This window comes from Pelodiscus sinensis, chromosome 2 (assembly GCF_052426305.1).
Source record: "Pelodiscus sinensis isolate ZL-2025 chromosome 2, ASM5242630v1, whole genome shotgun sequence".
Lineage (NCBI taxonomy): Eukaryota > Metazoa > Chordata > Testudines > Trionychidae > Pelodiscus > Pelodiscus sinensis.
Window position 1 is genome coordinate 3,243,862 of NC_143053.1, and position 24,527 is coordinate 3,268,388.

The window sequence follows — 24,527 nt, forward strand, 5'->3', positions numbered from 1 at the left end:
CCATGTGCCCCACCCCTGGCACCCTGACCCCGTGTACCCCCCCAGCGGAACCCTGACCCCGTGTGCCCCACCCCTGGCATCCTGACCCCATGTGGCCCCCCCATGGCACCCTGACCCCGTGTGCCCCACCCCTGGCACCCTGACCCCATGTGCCCCACCCCTGGCACCCTGACCCCGTGTGCCCCACCCCTGGCACCCTGACCCCGTGTACCCCCCCAGCGGAACCCTGACCCCGTGTGCCCCACCCCTGGCACCCTGACCCCGTGTGCCCCACCCCTGGCACCCTGACCCCGTGTGCCCCACCCCTGGCATCCTGACCCCATGTGGCCCCCCCATGGCACCCATGTGTACCCCCCCAGCAGCACCCTGGCCCCTGTGTGCCCCCCCGTGGCACCCTGACCCCTTGTACCCCCCCCAGCGGAACCCTGACCCCATGTGCCCCACCCCTGGCACCCTGACCCCTGTGTGCCCCTCCGTGGCACCCTGACCCCGTGTGCCCCCCCAGCGGAAACCTGACCCCGTGTGCCCCACCCCATGGCACCCTGGCCCTTGTGTGCCCCACCCCTGGCACCCTGACCGCTGTGTGCCTCCCCAGCAGCACCCTGACCCCTGTGTGCCCCACCCCTGGCACCCTGACCCCATGTGCCCCCCGTGGCACCCTGACCCATGTGCCCCCCCATAGAACCCTGACCTGTGTGCCCCCCAGCAGTATCTGACCCCTGTACCCGCAGCTGCACCCTAATCCCCAGTGGATAGAGCAGGCAGAGCTCCTGGGTTCTACCCCAGTCTAAGTGGGAGAGGGGTCTAGAGGTTAGAGCGAGCATGTCAAAAAGGATGTGGACGCACTGGAGAGGGTCCAGTGGAGGGCAACCAAAATGATTAGGGGGCTGGAGCACACGACCTATAAGGAGAGGCTGAGGGAGTTGGGTCTGTTTAGTCTGCAGAAGAGAAGAGTGAGGGGGGATTTAATAGCGGCCTTCAACTTCCTGAAGGGAGGTTCCAGAGAGGCTGGAGAGAGGCTGTTCTCAGTAGTGACAGGTGGCAGAACGAGGAGCAATGGGCTCAAGTTGCAATGGGGGAGGTTTAGGTGGGATATTAGGAAAAACTATTTCCCTAGGCGCGCGGTGAAGCACTGGGCTGGGTTCCCTAGGGAAGTAGTGGAGTCTCCATCCCTAGAGGTGTTTAAGTCTCGGCTTGACAAAGCCCTGGCCGGGTTGATTTAGTTGGATTGGTCCTGCTTTGGGCAGGGGGCTGGACTCGACCTTCTGAGGTGTCTTCCAGTTCTATGATTCTATGATTCCTGAAAATAACCAGCGTAGCAGCATTGCACAAGGGGGGTTTTCTTGCGCAAGAGGGGCAGTGTAGACAGCTCCTTGTGGCGCAAGAGCCTCTTCTGCAAAAAATGGCGGCTCATTAGGTATGTAAATGAGGCTCAGCGATATTCCACGCTTAGCCTCATTTGCATATTTCTGGCACAGGAACCCGCCAGTGTAAACAACGCCTTGGGTTCTACCCCTGTCTCTAAGCAGGAGAGGGGTCTAGTGGTTAGAGCGAGCAGGACTCCTGGGTTCTACCCCTGTCTCTGAGCGGGAGAGGGGTCTAGTGGTTAGAGTGAGCAGGACTCCTGGGTTCCATTCCTGTCTCTAAGCGGGAGAGGGGTCTAGTGGTTAGAGCGAGCAGGACTCCTGGGTTCTACCCCTGTCTCTGAGCGGGAGAGGGGTCTAGTGGTTAGAGCGAGCAGGACTCCTGGGTTCTACCCCTGTCTCTGAGCGGGAGAGGGGTCTAGTGGTTAGAGCGAGCAGGACTCCTGGGTTCTACCCCTGTCTCTAAGTGGGAGAGGGGTCTAGTGGTTAGAGCGAGCAGGACTCCTGGGTTCTACCCCTGTCTCTGAGCGGGAGAGGGGTCTAGTGGTTAGAGCGAGCAGGACTCCTGGGTTCTACCCCTGTCTCTAAGCAGGAGAGGGGTCTAGTGGTTAGAGCGAGCAGGACTCCTGGGTTCTACCCCTGTCTCTGAGCGGGAGAGGGGTCTAGTGGTTAGAGCGAGCAGGACTCCTGGGTTCTACCCCTGTCTCTGAGCGGGAGAGGGGTCTAGTGGTTAGAGCGAGCAGGACTCCTGGGTTCTACCCCTGTCTCTAAGCAGGAGAGGGGTCTAGTGGTTAGAGCGAGCAGGACTCCTGGGTTCTACCCCTGTCTCTAAGCAGGAGAGGGGTCTAGTGGTTAGAGCGAGTAGGACTCCTGGGTTCTACCCCTGTCTCTAAGCAGGAGAGGGGTCTAGTGGTTAGAGCGAGCAGGACTCCTGGGTTCTACCCCTGTCTCTAAGCAGGAGAGGGGTCTAGTGGTTAGAGCGAGCAGGACTCCTGGGTTCTACCCCTGTCTCTAAGCGGGAGAGGAGTCTAGTGGTTAGAGCGAGCAGGACTCCTGGGTTCTACCCCTGTCTCTAAGCGGGAGAGGAGTCTAGTGGTTAGAGCGAGCAGGACTCCTGGGTTCTACCCCTGTCTCTGAGCGGGAGAGGGGTCTAGTGGTTAGAGCGAGCAGGACTCCTGGGTTCTACCCCTGTCTCTGAGCGGGAGAGGGGTCTAGTGGTTAGAGCGAGCAGGACTCCTGGGTTCTACCCCTGTCTCTGAGCGGGAGAGGGGGTCTAGTGGTTAGAGTGAGCAGGATTCCTGGGTTCTACCCCTGTCTCTGAGCGGGAGAGGGGTCTAGTGGTTAGAGTGAGCAGGATTCCTGGGTTCTACCCCTGTCTCTGAGCGGGAGAGGGGTCTAGTGGTTAGAGCGAGCAGGACTCCTGGGTTCTACCCCTGTCTCTAAGCGGGAGAGGGGTCTAGTGGTTACAGCGAGCAGGACTCGTGGGTTCTACCCCTGTCTCTAAGCGGGAGAGGGGTCTAGTGGTTAGAGCGAGCAGGACTCCTGGGTTCTACCTGTGACGTAGTGGGGGTACCTGGCTGGTTTCTATGCTGCTGGCTCTGGGGTAACCCCCACTGGCTGCCGTGGGTACCACGACCCAGCAAAACAGGATGAGCCGCTATGCAAACCAGTGGCCAGACACCCCCCATGGAGAGGAACAAAGGAAGGTGGAATGCTGCCCTGGCTGGGGGGCAGAGCTGGAAGAGGGTTAGTTAGTGGCTGGCTGTCTGAGAGCATGGAGGAGACAGCCTAGGGAAAGGGGCTGGAGTTTAGGGGCCCAGTCTCCCCCCATCTCAAGGGGGCCTGAGGCATCCTAGCCCAGCTCTGTGACCAGATTCCATCTGTGCTGTGCTGTATCCTGGAGAGGCAATAAACTTCCTCTATTCCACCGGCTGGTGCAGTCTGTTTGTGCCATTTTGGGGTGCAGGAGATGGGGGAACCCCATCGCGCCGTCACACTGGTGTCAGAAGTGGGATGCACTGCACCCCGTGGATGGAGCTTCCAGCGGAGAGTGACAAGGCGCAGTAGAAGCAAGAGCCCTGGAGCCAGGCGTGCTGGAGACAGAGCGAAGCGGTTCCTGGGAATCGTGGGGCGCTGCAGCACTAGACTGGTGAGTCTGCACCGAGGGGCCCAGCGGGCAGATGGCCTACGCCCGACTCTTGAAGGCAGAGCTGGTGGGGCTGTGCAGAGAGAGGGGCTTGCCTGTGCAGAAAGCAACCAAGGCCCAGCTGATTGCCCAGCTGGAAGAGAATGACCAGCCACAGGGCCAGGATCTTGTCCCCAGGGGAAGCAGCCAGACCCCCCCTGAGAGGGTGTCAGGCTCAGAGAGGGGGAGGAGCGCTGGAACCCACCGGAGAGATGAGGCAGCATCTCCCGGGAGGCCTGCAAGCCGTAGCCCATCTAGAGCAGGGGCCAGCCCAGCGGAGCTACGGCGGCTGGAGATCCAGCTGCAGATAAAGGAATTGGAAGCAGAGGACCGAGAGAGGGACCACCAGGACTGAGAGAGGCAGCGACAGCATGAGCTGGCCATGGCAGAGCGGAGAACCGGCGGGGCACCGGCTGCGCCAAGTGCGGATGGGCCCCAGGGTCCCAGGACTGCCAGACGCTTGGAGAGGCTCGTGGTGGCCCAATTGAAGGACGTGGGCGACATAGACGGGTTCCTCAGCTCCTTTGAGAGGGCCTGTGGACTGCAACAGGTCACCCCAGCTGACTGGCTGCAGGAGCTCATCCCCGCACTGAGCCAGGAGGCAGCCGGAGTGCTCAGTCAGCTGGAGGACCTACAGCCAGGGGATTACAACCGAGTCAAGGAGGCCCTGCTGCACAAGTTCGGGCTGACCCCCGAGATGTACAGGAAGAAGCTCCGGGGGGTACAGAAAGGGCCACGGGAGACCTATGTGGATCTGGCCTCCCGCCTGCCGCAATACTGCCGCAAGTGGGTGTCTGGAGTCGGAGCCCAGACCGCAGGGGAGCTGCTCAAGCTGGTCCTGATGGAGCAGTTCTATGAAGCGTGCCCACTCAAACTGAGGCTGTGGCTCAAGGACCGGAGACCAGAGAACCCCCAGGAGGCTGGGAGGCTGGCAGATGAGTTCACGGAGAGCCGGTCCGGGTGTGAACGGGAGTCCCGGAGAGAAAGGGAACCGCGCAGAGACCGGATCTCGGCTGAGCGATGGAGTCAACTACGGGGCGAGACCAAGGAACAGGTCGTCTGTGCCCCAGAGAACCAGCCAGGGCCTGGACAGAGACAGCCCAAAGCCTAACTTGCCATCGCTGTGGGCAAAAAGGCCACAAGAGGGCTCAGTGCACCAGGTCCCAGGACTTTCCAGGGTTAACTGGCTGGGGCGGGAGGAAGGGCAGGCTGCCCCAGAGGCAGGGGCTGGCAGGCAAACCTCAGCTCAGAGAGAGGGGAAGGATGCTCAGTGCACCTCCCCTGGGAGGTCTGATTCTCAGGAGGCGGATTTCTCCGTGTACCGGGTGGGGGCAGGACGGCCCCTGCGGAGCGAGTGCCTCATACCCCTGGAGGTGGATGGTAGGAAGGTGACGGGTTTCTGGGACACGGGGGCGGAGGTGACGCTGGCCCGATCCGATATAGTGGCCCCAGAGCGGATACTACCCCACACGCAGCTGACCCTGAAGGGCATAGATGGGTCCCCGTTTAAGGTGCCTGTAGCCCGGGTGCATCTGAAATGGGGGGCCAAGGAGGGCCTCAAGGAAGTGGGGGTGCACCCGCACTTGCCCACCGAGGTGCTGATGGGGAATGACCTAGAGGAGTGGCCCCATGAATCCCAGCGGGCTCTAGTCACTACCCGGAGCCAGAGCCAGCGGGGGGCTGACAATGTGGGTCCAGGGAAGGACTCCCGGCAGAGTCCTCAGGGTCCCATCCCAGTGGACACGGGGTCCAGCCAGGCTGGGACTCCGGACCTAGGCAGAGGTGGGGGACAGGTCCCGATCCCTGCCTCAGCAGCTGAATTCCAGGCTGAGGTGCAGGCAGACCCCTTCTTGCAGAGGCTGAGGGACCAGGCTGGCCTCCGTGCAGTTCAGCCCCGGGGGAGAGGTGGCCAGGAGAGATTCCTGCGGGAGCGTGGACTCCTGTTCCGTGAATGGCTTCCCCCCAGGAAGGTGAGGGCATGGGGGGTCCAGCGGCAGCTGGTCATCCCCCGAAAGTATCGCCTCAAGCTGCTGTATTTGGCCCATGACGTCCCCGTTGGGGGCCACCGGGGGATCCGGAGCACCCGGCTGAGGCTGCTCCAGCACTTCTATTGGCTGGGAATCTTTACAGCCGTACAGCAGTACTGCCGGTCCTGTGACTCCTGCCAGAGGGGCGGGCAGGCCCAAGACAGTAGGAAAGCGGCTTGGGGGTCTCTACCCCAGATAGAGGACCCTCTGGGCTTGCTGAGAGAGTTATGGGAGGGGAAGACCTCCCTGGATGGAGCATCGGGGGTGGAAGCTGCCCTGGCTGTCCAGAGAAGGCTCGCTGGGCTCATGGCCCCGGCCCGAGAGACCCTGGCCAGAGATCAAGGCCAGCGGAAGGGTGGGTGTGACCCCCGAGGACAGGCCTGTGCCAGTCGCCCTGGAGCGGGGCGGCGAGTGGACAGAGGGAAGCCAGCTCATGTGGGGCCTCGCCACGGCTGGCCCGAGTCAAGGGGAGCACCCATGACCCCGGGGCGGGTTCCCACGCAGAGGACCCGAACTTCCCTAGGTCACGAGCGGAGTGACCCTGCTCAGTTCGCTCTCGGAGGGGGGAGAACTGTGACGTAGTGGGGGTACCTGGCTGGTTTCTATGCTGCTGGCTCTGGGGTAACCCCCACTGGCTGCCGTGGGTACCACGACCCAGCAAAACAGGATGAGTCACTATGCAAACCAGTATGGCCAGACACCCCCCATGGAGAGGAACAAAGGAAGGTGGATGCTGCCCTGGCTGGGGGGCAGGGCTGGAAGAGGGTTAGTTAGTGGCTGGCTGTCTGGGAGCATGGAGGAGACAGCCTAGGGAAAGGGGCTGGAGTTTAGGGGCCCAGTCTCCCCCCATCTCAAGGGGGCCTAAGGCATCTTAGCCCAGCTCTGTGACCAGATTACATCTGTGCTGTATCCTGGAGAGGCAATAAACTTCCTCTATTCCACCAGCTGGTGCATTTTGGGGTGCAGGAGACGGGGAACCCCCAACGCGCCGTCACACTACCCCTGTCTCTAAGCGGGAGAGGGGTCTAGTGGTTAGAGCGAACAGGACTCCTGGGTTCCATTCCTGTCTCTAAGTGGGAGAGGGGTCTAGTGGTTAGAGCGAGCAGGACTCCTGGGTTCCATTCCTGTCTCTAAGTGGGAGAGGGGTCTAGTGGTTAGAGCGAGCAGGACTCCTGGGTTCTACCCCTGTCTCTAAGCGGGAGAGGGGTCTAGTGGTTAGAGCGAGCAGGACTCCTGGGTTCCATTCCTGTCTCTAAACGGGAGAGGGGTCTAGTGGTTAGAGCGAGCAGGACTCCTGGGTTCTACCCCTGTCTCTAAGTGGGAGAGGGGTCTAGTGGTTAGAGCGAGCAGGACTCCTGGGTTCTACCCCTGTCTCTAAGTGGGAGAGGGGTCTAGTGGTTAGAGCGAGCAGGACTCCTGGGTTCTACCCCTGTCTCTAAGTGGGAGAGGGGTCTAGTGGTTAGAGCGAGCAGGACTCCTGGGTTCTACCCCTGTCTCTAAGCGGGAGAGGGGTCTAGTGGTTAGAGCGAGCAGGACTCCTGGGTTCTACCCCTGTCTCTAAGCGGGAGAGGGGTCTAGTGGTTAGAGCGAGCAGGACTCCTGGGTTCTACCCCTGTCTCTAAGTGGGAGAGGGGTCTAGTGGTTAGAGCGAGCAGGACTCCTGGGTTCTACCCCTGTCTCTAAGCGGGAGAGGGGTCTAGTGGTTAGAGCGAGCAGGACTCCTGGGTTCTACCCCTGTCTCTAAGCGGGAGAGGGGTCTAGTGGTTAGAGCGAGCAGGACTCCTGGGTTCTACCCCTGTCTCTAAGCGGGAGAGGGGTCTAGTGGTTAGAGCGAGCAGGACTCCTGGGTTCTACCCCTGTCTCTAAGCGGGAGAGGGGTCTAGTGGTTAGAGCGAGCAGGACTCCTGGGTTCTACCCCTGTCTCTAAGCGGGAGAGGGGTCTAGTGGTTAGAGCGAGCAGGACTCCTGGGTTCTACCCCTGTCTCTAAGCGGGAGAGGGGTCTAGTGGTTAGAGCGAGCAGGACTCCTGGGTTCTACCCCTGTCTCTAAGTGGGAGAGGGGTCTAGTGGTTAGAGCGAGCAGGACTCCTGGGTTCTACCCCTGTCTCTAAGCGGGAGAGGGGTCTAGTGGTTAGAGCGAGCAGGACTCCTGGGTTCTACCCCTGTCTCTAAGTGGGAGAGGGGTCTAGTGGTTAGCGCGAGCAGGACTCCTGGGTTCTGTGCCCAGAGGATAGCATCTACCTCCCCTGCTCTCTCTGTGGGTCTCTCCCTCGGGGGCTCCCAGGAGAAACAGACGCTCCTGAGTGACCTGGCCCAGGAGATCTTCAGCCAGGCGGCCGGGATCCGCTGTAACCCCGTGCAGGGCGCCATGTACGCCTTCCCCAGGATCCAGCTCCCAGCCAGAGCTGTGCTGGAGGCCCAGGTGAGAGCCGGGCAGGGGAGGGAGCAGCCCTAGGCCCAGCCGGGGAGGGGGGGGGGAATGACCTGCCTGCCTCCCTTTCCCCCCCAGGCCCTCGGACTGGAGCCTGATTTCTTCTTCTGCCAGAAGCTGCGGGAGGCCACGGGGATTGAGCTGGCCCCAGGGAGCATCTTTGGGCAGCGCGAGGGCCCCCACCACGTCAGGTACCACGGCACGAGGAGTCCCACGTCAGTGACAGGGGCAGGGCAGGTGACGGGACGGGAGGGGTGACTCAGTGAGGGGCGGTGGGCTGGGTGACTGGTGATGGGGTCCAGGGCGGCGATGGGGGAGCAGATGGGGTGGAGTGTTGGGGCCAGGGTGAGTGATGGGTGAGGAGCTGGGAGATGGAACATGGGCTGGGGCAGGGACAGGCTGTTGTGTGATTGGGTCAGTGTGAGTGACACGGCGGGGTCAGGGTCAGTGGCGGATTGGGGGTTGGGTGACGGGGTCAGTGGCAGTTTGGGGGTTGGGTGACATGGTAAGTGGTGGTCTGGGGGTTGGGTGACAGGGTCAATGGTGGTTTGGGGTTGGGTGACATGGTAAGTGGTGGTCTCGGGGTTGGGTGACGGGGTGAGTGGCGGTTTGGGGGCTGGGTGACGGGGTGAGTGGTGGTTTGGGGGTTGGGTGACGGGGTCAAGGGCGGTTTGGGGGCTGGGTGACGGGGTGAGTGGCGGTTTGGGGGCTGGGTGACGGGGTGAGTGGTGGTTTGGGGGTTGGGTGACGGGGTCAATGGCGGTTTGGGGGTTGGGTGACGGGGTCAGTGATGGTTTGGGGACTGGGTGATGGGGTGAGTGGTGGTTTGGGGGCTGGGTGATGGGTTCAGTGGCGGTTTGGGGGTTGGGTGACGGGGTGAGTGATGGTTTGGGGGTTGGGTGACGGGGTCAAGGGCGGTTTGGGGGCTGGGTGACGGGGTGAGTGGCGGTTTGGGGGTTGGGTGACGGGGTGAGTGGCGGTTTGGGGGTTGGGTGACGGGGTCAAGGGCGGTTTGGGGGCTGGGTGACGGGGTGAGTGGCGGTTTGGGGGCTGGGTGACGGGGTGAGTGGTGGTTTGGGAGTTGGGTGACGGGGTCAATGGCGGTTTGGGGGCTGGGTGATGGGGTCAGTGGCGGTTTGGGGGTTGGGTGACGGGGTGAGTGATGGTTTGGGGGTTGGGTGACGGGGTGAGTGGTGGTTTGGGGGTTGGGTGACGGGGTCAATGGCGGTTTGGGGGCTGGGTGATGGGGTCAGTGGCGGTTTGGGGGTTGGGTGACGGGGTGAGTGATGGTTTGGGGGTTGGGTGACGGGGTCAAGGGCGGTTTGGGGGCTGGGTGACGGGGTGAGTGGTGGTTTGGGGGTTGGGTGACGGGGTCAATGGCGGTTTGGGGGCTGGGTGATGGGGTCAGTGGCGGTTTGGGGGTTGGGTGACGGGGTGAGTGGCGGTTTGGGGGTTGGGTGACGGGGTCAATGGCGGTTTGGGGGCTGGGTGATGGGGTCAATGGCGGTTTGGGGGTTGGGTGACGGGGTGAGTGATGGTTTGGGGGTTGGGTGACGGGGTCAAGGGCGGTTTGGGGGTTGGGTGACGGGGTCAATGGCGGTTTGGGGGTTGGGTGACAGGGTGGGTTTGGGGATGGATGAGCGGAAGTTGGCCTCACCTCTAGCCTGGTGCCTACAGGCCAGAAGGCAGAGCCTGGGCCGCAGGTGCTGCAGGGCGGGGCTGTGTCCTTGCCCTGGGGCCATGGAACCAGCTGGCCCATGTGCATGCAGGGCCAGGGCAGCAATGCCCCTGGAGCACAATCCCAGGGCTCCGTGCAGCCGAGGGTCTGTGGGCCCGGCCCTGGGGCTCTCGGCCCTTCTGTTGGGAGGCCGCTCGGGGCTGAAACCCTGGGCCAGGCAGGAGCAAGGTCTTAGCCCTTCTCCCAGTGGTCTCCCTTCCCCTCCCCAGGGTGACGCTGCTGCTCCCTGTGGAGACACTAAGGACTGTCTCACAAACCATCGCCGACTTCCACTCCCAGCTCCTCCAGCAATACGCCTCAAGGGTGGGGGAGGGGTGAAGGGGGGGAGCTGGGGGGGGTCTTTGCCAGTGAATAAATGGACTTAATCTCATTACACAATCAAGATCTGCAGCAGCAGCCTGGCAGCTACGGGGTGGAGATGAAAGGTCATCGAGGCCCAGCATGGCCCAACAGCCTCTGGATAGGGGCCGGGGGGCGACGGGACAGTGATGTGGGAGCAGAAATCACCAGAGCCGAGGTGAACGTCAAAGTCAAACAGCGTCCTGGGACGCTAACTCGGGCCTGCACCATCCCCGTCCGAGAACACGGCAGGACCTGGCACGTGGCCTGCAGCCCACTACCAAGGATTTCTGATGACTCTGTCACATCCTAGATCAGAGAATTGCAAATATAGGACCTGTTTGAAGGGAGGGAAGAAAAATGATCCAGGAAACCGCATCCCCGTTAGTCTGCCCTCAGTTGTATGCCAGGTCTTGGACTACATTTTGAAGGGAAAGTAGTTAAGGAGACAGGTAAATGGCAGTTGGACTCAAACACGGCGCGGCGTCACCATAGGTCGATCATGCCAGGCCAAGCTGAGCTGCCTGGTTGAGAAGATAACGGATTTCTTAGACAAAGGAAAAGCAGTGGCCCTGATCTTTCTGGATTGCCACAAGGAATTTGATACAATTCATGGGAAATTATTAGTTGCATTGGAGAAGATGGGGAAGATTTGTGAATTGAAGAGAGACGACCGAGGGCCATGCTGATCGATGAACGGTCAGGCTGGAGGGGGGCTACATATGGAGTTTGGAGATTGAGCAGTGTGATTTAACATCTTTATTAATGACCCTGGCACAAAAAGTGGGAGTTGGCTCATAAGAGGCTATGTCTAGACTGCAGGCATCTTTCGGAAGAAGCTTTTCTGGAAGAGATCTTCTGAAAAACCTTCTTCCGAAAGAGTGCGTCCACACTGCCAAAGCGCATCGAAAAAGCAAGCTGCTTTTTTGACAGATAGCATCCACACCGAATGGACACTCTCTCGCATTCAAGCTGTGATTGCTGGAGACGGAATGGCCACCAGGGCACCTGTGCTTTTTCCTCTTTCCTCTTCTTCCGAAAGAACTCCCTCTCCCCCGTCCACACACGCCTTTTTCTGAAAGAGCTCTTTCGCAAAAAAGCTTCTTCCTCGGAGAAGGAGCATTACCGATGCCGGAAAAACCCCTCTGTTCTTTCAATTTACTTTCGATTGCAGTGTGGACGTTACTCAGGGTTTGTCGGAAATACAGCCGTGTTTCCAACAAAACTCTATAGTGTAGACATACCCAGAGTTGGGTGGCATTGCCCAGGCCCAGAGGGAGGAGGTCCAGAATCTCACAGAACAGTGTTTTTTAAAGTGTTTAAGACCAAGGAACACTGGTGTGCCACGGGACACAGATTCAGAAACACTTTCACAGAAGATCTGGCCATTGATGGGACAGTAGCCAGGGAGGGCTCTGTGTTACTACAGAGGATTCTGGCTGGTGGGTCTCAGGCTCTAACTGATCTCCATATCTGGGCTCAGGGGAAAACTTTCTGCGGAGTCAGACTGACAGAGACCGTGGGTTGGTTGGGTTTTTCCACTTTCTCCTGCAGCGTGGGGCACAGGTCACTTCAGATTTTTGGTGAATGGTGGATTCTCTGTAACATGATAAGAAGCCACCAGTCACGCAGCCAGAGGTTAGAGGCCCATTGTAAGAGCGGGTGGGTGCGGTTCTGTAGCCTGTGATATGCAGGAGGTCTGACTACATGATTGTGCCAGTCTTTTCTGGCCTTCAAGCCTAGGAGCCTAGACAGAGCCAATGTCTCCTGTAAGGTTCTCTGGGAGAGCGGGCGGTGGCAGGGCAGGGTCGAGGGTCATCGGCAGAGCAGGGGCAGGATACCAGGGTGGTGACAGCAGACACACATCAGCCTGTTACTGCTGGAACGTGGCCATTCTCCTCCACACATGAAGAGCCACCTCGTGGCCCAGGCTCAGGTCACGCTGCCCGGCCCGTGTTCACTGTGCGCAGGACAGCGGTGAAATTCACGAGCATCTGCAATCCCCGTGCCACTGTGAGGGGGGCACACCAGCCTGGAATCTGGCCCCATCTCAGCAGTCAGCTGTGCTCTTCCAGCCTCAGGGCCAGGCATGCCAGAAAGGGCTGAGCAGCCGCAGAGTTCATGGGCGGACTGCCCAAAGCCAGCCCCATCCTGCTGAGGGCCCAGGGCTGGCAGCCACTGCAGGGCCACCAGCAAGCTGGGATTTGGGGGAGGGCTGTTAAGGATCCTTGCATTGAGGGGGGAATAGAGAATGGGAGGGTCAGCCCAGGTTGGGAGGAGGGGCAGGGGATGCAGGGATGGCTTGTACTCAGGCAGGGGAGCAGGCTGGGGCCGGGGCAGTGGGCGTGGGAAGGGCTGGAAGCAGAAGAGCTGGATGAATTCAAAGCCATCTGGGGTTTGGAGCCGCAGCCTCTCTGGCTCCGTGGGATCAGAACCGTGTTACCCATGGGGGCAGGAACGGGGGAGGGGGAAAATCTGGGGGACAGAGACAATGGACTGGAGAGATGCAGGCAGGGACCAGAGAAGTTTATTAGGGGACACGTGCTCATTCCACGCCCCCCTGCCCCTGCCCCCAGCGCAAGGAGAGGTGCTTCCCCTCCGCATGGACTGTCACTCCCGCTTCTGAGCGCTCACCTCCAGCTGGTGCCACAGGGCTGGTGATGCTGACGTAACGGCCGTTCAGCTAAGGACCCCAGAACGGTGTCAGTGATAGTCCCGCAGCTGCAAAGAGCAGAAGACAAGAGGGAGAGGCTGAGATTAGGGAGTTACCAGGCGAGTTGGCAGCAGGGCAAAGCACAAAGTGATAACGGACCCAGACGGCGTGTCCCTATTCCCGTCACCACCCGATGCAGACGAGGAATAAGACGTGCATTTTATCGGGTCATTAACTGCTGGAGCAGATCACTGAGGGCCACGGTGGATTCTCTTTCCTTTGCAGGCTTTAGATCAAGGCTGGACATCCACCTAACAGAGACACTGCAGCTCACATGGAAATCAGGGGGTCGGTAGAAAAAACGATTACCTACCTCTCACAATGCTTGTTCTTCAAGATGCGTTACACATGTCCACTGCACCGTAGGTGCGCAAGTGCTCCGATCCAGGTACTGGGGATTTTCCCCTGGGGGTACCCCTTGGCTCAGCTTGGATGCTCCCTGGTGCCACACGCTTATAGTGCTTGACTACTCAGAGTGGAGCCAGCGGGTGGGTTTTGGAATGGACGTGTGCAACACATCTCGAAGAGCCACACTAATGAGAGGTGGGTAACGGTTGTTGATTCTTCAACTGCTTGCACATCTCCATTCCCACTTGGGTGACTCACAAGCAGTCACATGGTGGGCTCTGAGTTCGAGGACAAGCTGTGTGTAGAGCAGGCATCATCTCTGGCCTGCTGCAGGATAGCACAGTGCATGGAGGAGGTGGGCACAGATAACCAGATGGCTGCACTACGCTTGTCCTGGATTGACATTTGAGCTCAGGTGGCTGCCGAGGAGGCTTGGGCCCTTGCGGAGTGGACAGTCAGTGTTGGAGAAGGTTGTAACACACTCGTATGCAAGACGCGATGCAGGACATGATCCTCTGAACAGACATGGGAAGCCTTTTCATTCTGCCCTCTCTTGGTACAAAGAGCTGTGGTGACCTATGGAACGGTCTTGTCCTTTCAATAGAAAATGTCAGATCCAGTCTGCCGTTCAAGGAATACAGATGCTGCTCCTCCCTAGCTGCACACGGGTAGGGTAAAACACTGGCAGAAAGACCGGCTGGCTGGAGTGAAACTGGGACACGAATTTTGGCAGGAATTCAGAGTGTGGCGGAAGCTAACCCTTGTCCTTAAGGGACTCTCTATAGGGTGGTTTTGCTATAAGGGGCCAGAATTTTGAAACCTTCCTGGTAGAAGTAACGACCTCCAGAAAGGCCCTGCTTGGGAGATGAACCAGTGCTGTTGTCTGAGCCACGCTGGAACTACCAGGATGACCCAACCATGGTCCTGCTTGATCTTTGGTTGCACCTTGTGAACCAGCAATATGGGTAGAAAGGCACCATGGAGGTGACACAGCCAGTTAGCAGAAATGCATCTGTTAGCGAGCCCGGACTGTGGCCCCTAAGGGTGAAGAGCTGCTGGCTTTCCGTTGGAACACTCTGCATGACACTCGCGTGTGAGGCCCATCCGTGGTGAGTGGAGGATCGGATGAGACGGCCCGCAAGCTGGTTCTGCACCCCAGTAGGAATGAATCATAGAATCATAGAATCATAGGACTGGAAGGGACCTTGAGAGGTCATCGAGTCCAGCCCCCCGCCCTCAAGGCAGGACCAAGCTCCGTCTACACCATCCCTGACAGATGTCTATCTAACCTGTTCTTAAATATCTCCAGAGAGGGAGATTCCACCACCTCCCTTGGCAATTTATTCCAATATTTGACCACCCTGACAGTTAGGAATTTTTTCCTAATGTCCAATCTAAACCTCCCCTGCTGCACTTTAAGCCCATTACTCCTTGTCCTGTCCTCAGAAACCAAGAGGAACAAATTTTCGCCTTCCTCCTTGTGACACCCTTTTAGATATTTGAAAACCGCTATCATGTCCCCCCTTAATCTTCTTTTTTCCAAACTAAACAAGCCCAGTTCATGAAGCCTGGCTTCATAGGTCATGTTCTCTAAACCTTTAATCATTCTTGTCGCTCTTCTCTGTACCCTTTCCAATTTCTCCACATCTTTCTTGAAATGTGGCGCCCAGAACTGGACACAGTACTCCAGCTGAGGCCTAACTAGTGCAGAATAGAGCGGCAGAATGACTTCACGAGTTTTGCTTACAACACACCTGTTGATACAACCTAGAATCATATTTGCTTTTTTTGCAACAGCATCACACTGTTGACTCATATTCAACTTGTGGTCCACTATGACCCCTAGATCCCTTTCCGCCATGCTCCTTCCTAGACAGTCGCTTCCCATCTTGTATGTATGGAACTGATTGTTCCTTCCTAAGTGGAGCACTTTGCATTTCTCTTTATTAAACCTCATCCTGTTTACCTCTGACCATTTCTCTAACTTGCTAAGGTCATTTTGAATTATGTCCCTATCCTCCAAACGAAATGAGTGCTCCAAGCCACCCGAATGACATGGAGCCAGGGGAGAGGACCCTGCCAAAGAGGAGGAAGATGGGTGTGGCCTGCACCCCAAGTCTTTATGGCTTTGTCTCCCCTGGTCACCTCTCTGTTGAGGATAAAAGCAGCCAAACTGCCATGGCCCATACGATCTCCTGGGCTGGGAATGGCAGTGCAAATCAGGGACTTCAGAGTCGCTTTAGTGTCCTTAACACCGTGGAGCCTTGTGTCGGTTTGTTCGGAGAAATGGCAGGGCCTCGGGTCTTGCAGTGCCTGCTGGACTTCTTGTGGGAACTCTGACACTGAGCTACAAAGGCCGGCTGGTTCGCTATGCACAGCTGGAGTCCTCCCCTAGCATAGGTCGTCTCCCCCAGCATGTCCAGCTTTTTCTGCTCCTTTGCTTTGGAGTCAATCCTGTATTGCCCAACAGCCCTTTTCATTAGCACCCACTACAACGAGAGACCCAGGCAGGAGAGGAGGAAATAGAAACTCTCGTCCCTTGGCTGGCACAAAGTACTTTCTTTCCGTTCTCTTGGCTGTGGCAGGGATGGATGCTAGGTTTTGCCAAAGGGTTTTTACTGGCCCCACAATGGAGATGTGCCAGGGAAGAGCGACCTCTGCAGGGGCTGCAGCCTTCAAAATGTCCCGGAAACCGTTCGAGAACTCCCTGACAACCTCCACCTGAAGGCTCAAACCAGAGGCCACCCATGTCAGTCTTGGTGGGCCCTCAGGTCATCCTCTGGGGAGGAGGAGGAGAGGGGATGTGCTGTCCCAGCATCCAGGAGAATCTCCTCGTGGCCAGCTTGGACCTTATGCCCAGTACCTGTTCCCAAACCTGCCTCTGTACTGGGACTGTCATGGGTTCAAGGCCGGAGATGGTACATGGGCTGGCTCCAGCATCAATCCCAGTGTGTTCTTGTTGTGTCCTGGTGCTGCCCTAGGCTTCAACTGCACTGACTAGGCCTACGTCTACACTGCTTCCCTCTTCCGCAAGAGCCTATGCAAATGAAGTGTGGATTAGCATATTGCCATGCTTCATTTACATAATTAATGAGCAGCCATTTTTGCTCAAGAACCTTTTGCACAAAAAGGCACAGTCAACACAGCGCCTTTCGTGCGCAAAAACCCCTCTTGCGCAAGAGCCGTTCTTCCTCATTTTTTCTGGAAGAATGGCTCTTGTGGAAGAGGGTTTTTTTGCGCAAAAATGACTCCTAATTAATTATGCAAATGAATGTGGCAATATGCTAATTCATTATTCATTTGCATAGGCTCTTGCGGAAGAGGGAAGCAGTGTAGACATAGACTGGGAGTGCCTCGAGCTGCTGGCCCAGGGCAGAGCTGATGGTACCACAAAGTCACCCCCACCTGGTGCCAAGCGGAGGGGACCGTTTCACCTCAAGGTGTTTGTGGTGCCAGTGCTGGATGCTGCTGTGGCACCATCGTGGGAGAGCGCCTAGATATGGGTCTCACCCTCTCCCTGATTGTCTTTGAGGCAATGGTCTTCTGAGGTCTTCTGCTCCTCTTCTTGGGCACCATCAAGCAGAGCTGTGCCGCGAGTTCTTGCGGGAGGCCGTGTGGGCTGCACCAATGCTGATGGGCTTGATGCTGAGTCAGCTGTTGGCTCCAAGGCAGGCTTCATTGCCGCCTTCGGGAGGAGGACTTTCCATCCTGCTGCCAGATCCTTTTTGGTTTACAGCTTGAAATTGGGCAGATCTGGCTGTGATCTTCCCAGTGTCCCTCACCCATGCACGTAAGACAAATTAAGTGCAGGTCACTGGTTGGCACAGGCTTTGCACAGAGAGGGCACTGCTTAAACCCTAGTGACCAAGGCGTGCCCCAGCGTTGGGTGACATGGGTTTGATCTACACGCCTGGAGAGCAGTCCAACCACTACTTACAATATGACAACCACGGTAACTAATTAAAGGGAACTAGTTAATGGGGGGCTCATCAGTCGGGCCCCTTGTACCCGTGCTATGAGCACGTGGCGCCGGAGGGCACAAGAGCCAATCCATCGGATACCACTAGGGCAGTCATGTCAACCATGCGGCCCAATCGAATTCTTTAGCAGCCCGCGACTACATCTTTAGAAATGATCTAAGTGTGGCCCGCCCGGTTACATTGTTTATAGCAGGGGTGGCCAGCCTGCAGCTCGCAAGCCACACGTGGCCCTTTGATTAAAGAAATGCAGCTCCTTCTGGTTCTGAACTGGTGCCCGGATTGCTCACGGCCGACTGCTCTGTGCATGTGGCCCAGAGCCTGAAGGGAGAAGCATGTGGCGAAGATGGCTCCAGGACCCAGGCATTAGGTTAGAGCGGAGGTGGGGGGGGGGAGGGGGGGACGACGGACGGCTGGGAGTGCCTGGCTCTGGGGGAGCAGAGGGGGACTGGGTTAGAATGGGGGTATAGGGGTGCCTGAATCGGGGGGGGAGTGCCTGGCTCTGGGGGAGCAGAGGGGGACTGGGTTAGAATGGGGGTATAGGGGTGCCTGGATCGGGGGGGCTGGGAGTGCCTGGCTCTGGGGGAGCAGAGGGGGACTGGGTTAGAATGGGGGTCTAGGGGTGCCTGAATCGGGGGGGCTGGGAGTGCCTGGCTCTGGGGGAGCAGAGGGGGACTGGGTTAGAATGGGGGTATAGGGGTGCCTGAATCGGGGGGGGAGTGCCTGGCTCTGGGGGAGCAGAGGGGGACTGGGTTAGAATGGGGGTATAGGGGTGCCTGGCTCTGGGGGAGCAGAGGGGGACTGGGTTAGAATGGGGATATAAGGGTGCCTGAATCGGGGGGGCTGGGAGTGCCTGGCTCTGGGGGAGCAGAGGGGGACTGGGTTAGAATGGGGGTATAGGGGTGCCTGGATTGGGGGGGCTGGGAGTGCCTGGCTCTGGGGGAGCAGAGGGGGACTGGGTTAGAATGGGGGTATAGGGATGCCTGGATCGGGGGGGCTGGGAGTGCCTGGCTCTGGGGGAGCAGAGGGGGACTGGGTTAGAATGGGGGTATAGGGGTGCCTGGATCGGGGGGGCTGGGAGTGCCTGGCTCTGGGGGAGCAGAGGGAGACTGGGTTAGAGTGGGGTATAGGGGTGCCTGGATCGGGGGGGCTGGGAGTGCCTGTCTCTGGGGGAGCAGAGGGGGACTGGATTAGAGTGGGGGTATAGGGGTGCCTGGCTGGGGGGGAGGGGAAGGGCACTGGATTAGAGCGGAGGGGCTGAAGCACCTTCAAATCAAAGGCTTCATGGATGCAAATAACAATTTTACACATCGAATGACTGTATTATATTCAAACAAGACCTGAAAATTATGATAAAATAGACCTAAGACATAACCTCTAATAATAAATAATGACGACTTTCTGACCGAAGTACATTGTCTTTGGTGGCCCTGCAAGCTGTCAGTTTTCGTTTGTGCGACCCTCAGCGGGCTTTGAGTGTGACATGGCTCACTAGGGAAAGATCAATAGCTGTGCGCCGGACGCGTGTGCACTTCGGTTGATGGACACATTCGAGTGCTCGAAGAATCCCTCCGTTCCCCACACTGCTGCTGCATGACAGTCAGCTCCACAGTGGCAGCTGGGGACAGGAGGGACAGCCGGTCAGTGCTGGGTTCTCAGCCCAGAGAGTCTCTCAGTCCACCATGTCTCATACCCATCTGGAGCTGCCCCCCATGGCAGTGATGGGGCACAGGGTTCATATGGAGCCACCCACGCTTGCCCCTGCCAGCTGCAGCCCACGCCCAGGTGAGCAGCAGGAAGGGAAGAGGCTGCCAGAGGTTGGCGCACAAGGGACTGGGGTGCAATGTAGAAGTGAACAAGTTTCTATTCCCATTGTGCCGGCTCCTTACCCACTAGAGGTGGGGCACATTCCTGAGATAGAACCTCGACCTCACACAGGGTGAGATGCTCCGCCCTGCCCGGGATGATGATGGAGACGTAGCGCCCCTCCAGCCGGTTGCAGCAGATGGTGCTGGTGGCTCCGGGCTCAGTGGCAGTGATGACCCCGCAGCTAAGGAAAAGAGCAGAAGCCAAGAAGACAAAAGAAGATGGACGCATGCAAGTGAACACGGCCTGATGCGATTAATTCACTGTGCAGACCTACAGAGGGAGCTGAAGCTCTCCCAGAACTATTACCTATTTCTCTGAGAACCTACGGAGGACAGGTGTGGTCCAGAGGGTTTGAGAAGGGCAAAGGGACCTAGCACTGAAAAGGGCAACAAAGAGGATATAGCAAATTCTAGACCAATCAGTCACACCCCACACTTCAAATGTAGGAAAACGGGAGACTAATGAGCAACAGCCAAAATGAAACCTGGCCTCAGGGCACAGGCCGAAAGACGTGGGCAGGGTTGGTCTGGAGAACAGAAGGCTGACGGGGGCAGGACAACAGTCTTCACACAGGTCACAGGTGGGTCACAGGGCAGCAGGCCCCTCAGGAGGCCGGGCACCCAGCCTCCCCATGATGAAGGAGAAGGAGCCAACCCAGCTCCACTGTGCGCTGTTAATTTCCTGCATGGCTGGAGGCTGCCAATTAGCAAGATGGCTCCTGGCACCAGGGCAGGGCTGTGGGGCTCAGTCGGGGGCACAGATCACAGAGGAAGCTCCTAGCACTGCAGGTTTCAGGTAGGGATGTGAACGACTAGTCGAATAGTCAACTGATAGCAAATGCTTATCGACAAGTCGACACCCTAGTCAATTCATCGCTTCCTGCATCCCCTGGCTGCCCCTATCAGAAAGGGGCAGCAAGGGGGGAGAGGAGGGATGCTTCAAAGCAGCAGCACCGTGTGCAGCCTGGGTCCCCCGCTGGCTCCGGGCTGCACGCGGCATTTCAAAGTGGCAGCGCCACGTGGAGCCCGGGGTCAGCAGGGGACTGACCCTGGGCTCCAGGCAGCACTGAGCTTTGAAATGCTGGGCTCCCCGCAGTGTTTCAGAGCAGCAGCACCGCATGGCACCCAGGGACTCAGTCTCCAGCTGACCCCAGGCACTGTGCGGTGCTCCTGCAGCGCTGTCGCCCTGGGGCCATTGCTACACTTCAAAGGCGAAGGTGCCCTAATCAGCTAATGGAATAGTGAATGCAAATTGCATCGACTATTGGATTGGCCCGTTACTCTAAATTTAACAGCCCTAGTTTCAGGGCAGCTGCTCAGGGAGCACCCCAGGAAAGGCAACTAGGAGAGGGGTCCGGGAGGGAAGAGGATCCAAAGGGGGGAGCTACGAGTGCCAAGCCCCTAAGGGGGAGCTGCCCCCAGCAGAAATCCCTCGCCAGACAGCGGCAGGTGCTCCAGATCACACAGTAACGCCATGCGGCTCTGGAGAGCAGCTACCGTGCTTTGCTCTCTGGTCTAGAGTGACTTGGTCCTGTCTCGGCATGGGGGGGATGGAAGGGATGGCCCCTGGGGGTGGCTTCCTGCCCTGCCCTGTCTGTGAATCTGGGTGGCAGGAATGGACACTGTAAGTGATGCTGCCAGCCCAGCGGTCCCCATCACAGCCCCATTGAGACAGGAACTACCCGGGCTCACATTGCTATCAGCAAGGGCTGTTCCCCTAACACTAATTGCTGGGGGACATGGTGGATTCTCCTCCCCTGGAGCCCTTCGGTCAAGGCCGGACACCTGTCGAACAGACACGCTGGAGCTCACAGAGATTGCGGGCTCAGCACAGAATCACTGCGTGAGGTTCCCTGGCCCGTGTCACACGGCAGCTCACACCAGGGGGTGGGGAAGGTCCCTCCAGGCCTCAGGAGTCTCTGGAGCCAGGAACATCAGTTCCCGGGGGCTCGGGTGCGAGGATTCAGGAGAACGGCGGTGAGGGCAGAGACAGAACACGCAGGGGCTGGAGAGTGACGGCTCCACCCTGCACGGCCCAGCAGGGGGCGCTGTGCTCAGTGCCATGCAATTCCCTTCCTGGCCAGAGCTCAGATCACCATCAGCAAAGCACTCGCAGCTTCCAGCAGCTCAAAGTGGAAGAGGCCAGTGCGGCCCAGCTGGCAATGAGACCCAACCCCTGTGCCGGAGCTGAGAGGTGTCATTGCTACAGACAGTGGGGAAGGAACTCACATGGGGTTGTGCTTGCCATGGTTCACCAGGGAGTCTCCCACGTGGATCTGGGCCCCCTTCAGTCTGTCCCCACAACACTCATCTTCCGTGTGCTTCACGATCACCACGGAGACGGAATGCCGGCTGCCCAAGTCCACGGTCCACCATGGCTCTGTGTCGAGGTTGGTGTGGCTGCAGGAGCCGTCTTTCCACAGCCCATCATGTTTCCCATCCACGGCCTTTCCAGCCAGAGCTATTTCAGTCCCGTTCTGGTACGTGGATGACTGATTGGCCGGACGATACAGCGCCAAGTTTTCAGCTGGAATCAGAGGGCAAAAAGAGGGAAGGTGGGACGTGCCCATTGTTGGGAGGAGGGAGCACTAGGAGCCCTTTGTCCAACATGGAGCCAGGGATGCTCCTTGGTGGTCACACACAAACCAGGTACCACAAAAGAGGCAGGTTGGCAGAGGGAGCTGGGGTGCTGGGGACAGCAGTGACAGCAGGCTGGTGCTAGCATCCCAGATCAGAAAGAGCCTCTTTTAGCCCACCACGTCCCATATCCAGATGGATCTGCTCCCCACAGTAGGACAGGGCTCTCTGTTCATATACATTCCCCTGCCAGCTACTTCCCATGCCTAGGTGAGCAGTGGGAAGGGAAGAATCTGCCAGAGTTTCTGCTGTCTCACCAGGCAGAGGTTGATGCACAAGAGACGGGGGTAGAACATGAAAGGGAACAAGTTTCTATTCCCATTGTGCCAGCTCCTTACCCATTAGAGGTGGGGCACAGCCCTGAGATAGAACCTCGACCTCACACAGATTGAGATACTCTTCCCTGTCCGGGATGACGATGGTGACGTAGCGGCCTGCCAGCCTGTTGCAGCAGATGGTGCTGATGGATCCGGGTCTGGTGTCGGTGATGGTCCCGCAGCTAAAGAAAAGAGCAGAAGTCAAGAAGACCAAACAAGTTAGATGTGTTCAAATTCAGAGCACCTACAGTTCACCCTACGGTACTTAAACAACTTGCCGAGCCAATCTCGGGACCATCCATGATTTTATAGAGAACTCAAAAGGACGGGTGCAATCCCTGAGGACTAGAGAAGGGCAAACATTGTTTCCGTCTTTGAAAATGTTGAGCAAAGAGGATGTAGCAAATTCTAGACCAATGAGCCCAACTTCAAGGCTTAAAAGACACCGTAACAGATTATCAGACAGTTTGAAAGCAGCTCAGGGGATTATAAAGTGATACGGTCATAGGTAATGTGGATTTCTGAAGTACAAATTGTGCCATACCTAACTGGCCTAATGGAGGGGGTCAGCAGTAAATGTGATAGGGATTCAGAGATAAAATTTCTTGATACCTTAAATGACTGTTTCTGGGAGCAGCTGGTTCTGGAACCCACAAGAGGACAGGCAATTCCTGATTTGGTCTTACGTGGAGCATAGGATCTGGTCCAACAGGTAAATATAATTGGACGGCTTGGAAATAGTGACCATAATATACTAAAATTTAACATCCCTCTGATGGGAAAAACACCACAGCAGCCCAACACTGTGGCATTTAATTTCAGAAAGGGAACTACACATAAACGAGGTGCTTAGTTAAACAGAAGTTTAAAAGTACAGTGCCAAAAGTAAAATCCCTGTAAGTTGTTTGGAAACTTTTCAAAAATGCCATTATAGAGGCCCAACTGAAATGTATCCCCCAAATTAAAAAACATGGCAAGAAAACCAAAAAAATGCCACCGAGGCTTAACAACCAAGTAAGAGAAGCAGTGAGAGATAAAAAGGCATAATTGAAAAAGCAGAAGTTAAATCCTAGTGAGGAAAATAGAAAGGAGTATAAACTCTGTCGAATCAAGTGAAAAATATAAGAAAACCAAAAAGAAGTTTGAAGAACAGCTAGTCAAAAACTCAAAAAGCAAAAGAAAAAAGTTTTTTAAGTACATCAGAACCAGGAATCCTGCTAAACAACGTGTGGGGACACGGACGATCAAGATGCTATAGGAGCAGGGGTTCTGGCCAGGATGGAGGGTGCAGGAGCTGCCTGAGGTCTTGACGGGGGGTGGGGGAGGAGGGGAGGGTGCCAGGGGGAGGGAGGTACAGACTCTGGCAGAAACTGAGTTGTATGATTCATTTCACACTGTGGAGCATGGCTGTGTGTGTAAATACAGGTCAAATGTGTCATGGCGTTGCTTCAAAAGAACGCCGCCTGGTTTGCTGCCTGAGGGCAGCTCTGACCGTTGCATCATGCAGCTGAGCTGTTCTGCCATGATATGAGCTTAAAAGTCTCATTGGGGCAGCCGTGTTAGTCTGTCACTAAAAAACTTAAAAAAGAACAATGGTCCTGTTGCACCTTAGAGGCTACCAAAAATATAGCTAGATCGTATGATGAGCTTTTGTGGGCATGACCCACTTCTTCAGAGGACAGAAATGGAGCAAGAGGGGCAGGGGTTGAATTATAAAGCAGAAAAAGAGGGGAGAGGGGGATGAGAAAGAAAGGGAAAAAACCCGTCACTTCCAGTGTCCGTGCTAAATCAGGCTAATGGAGCAGGCTGTCGGTGCCCGATACTTAGCTTCTGATGTCAGCTGGCTGCTGACAAAGGATGAATGGCACAAATCAGATATTCAAAATGGTAACACAGAGAAACCTGCTGGAGAACATTGTAACTTGCCCAGGCTCTCATGAATGGATTGAAAGGTGGATATTTCCTTACAAAACAATTCCAGGAATCAGCTAGATCAGGGTTACTCATTTCTGGAAGCCCCGGGGGCCACAGTGATACTCACAGCACGTGCCAAGGGCCACAACGTAAATGTGGTTGCATAGACATGGAAATATATATGCAAATATATGCAAATAGCTTCTTTCACAGCGACAGGCATGAATACAAAGATTAAGGCAGGACTACACCACATGCAGGCCCCATTTCAGTCAGTTCTGCTGATAGTAATAAAATGCAACATTTATCCAATTTCCACCCATATGCCAGCACATGGTAGATTCCACTTCCCCAGGAGCCTTTAAGTCAAGGCCGGACACCTGTCGAACAGACATGCTGGAGCTCACAGAGATTGCGGGCTCAGCACAGAATCACTGCGTGAGGGTCCCTGGCCCGTGTCACACGGCAGCTCACACCAGGGGCTGGGGAAGGTCCCTCCAGGCCTCAGGAGTCTCTGGAGCCAGGAACATCAGTTCCCGGGGACCCGGGTGCGAGGATTCAGGAGAACGGCGGTGAGGGCAGAGACAGAACACGCAGGGGCTGGAGAGCGACGGCTCCACCCTGCACGGCCCAGCAGGGGGCGCTGTGCTCAGTGCCATGCAATTCCCTT

General features: G+C 57.2%; 1 protein-coding gene across 2 annotated transcripts in view; it reads right to left on the bottom strand.

Annotated features, from left to right (window-relative positions):
* The window catches only part of LOC102447856 (uncharacterized), an 84,936-nt gene that overhangs the window by 3,866 nt on the left and 56,543 nt on the right, over positions 1 to 24,527 (bottom strand). The window contains exons 17-20 of one of the 2 annotated variants that reach the window (XM_089776125.1): positions 21,965 to 22,125; positions 21,219 to 21,516; positions 19,011 to 19,171; positions 12,718 to 12,804 (exon numbers count right to left, since the gene is read on the bottom strand). In XM_089776125.1, coding sequence (XP_089632251.1) covers positions 12,767 to 12,804; positions 19,011 to 19,171; positions 21,219 to 21,516; positions 21,965 to 22,125 — 658 coding nt within the window. In that variant the 3' untranslated portion in view covers positions 12,718 to 12,766. Of the gene's footprint in view, positions 1 to 12,594; positions 12,805 to 19,010; positions 19,172 to 21,218; positions 21,517 to 21,964; positions 22,126 to 24,527 lie in introns of those variants that run through there. The other variant, XM_089776124.1, reaches the window with a different exon arrangement.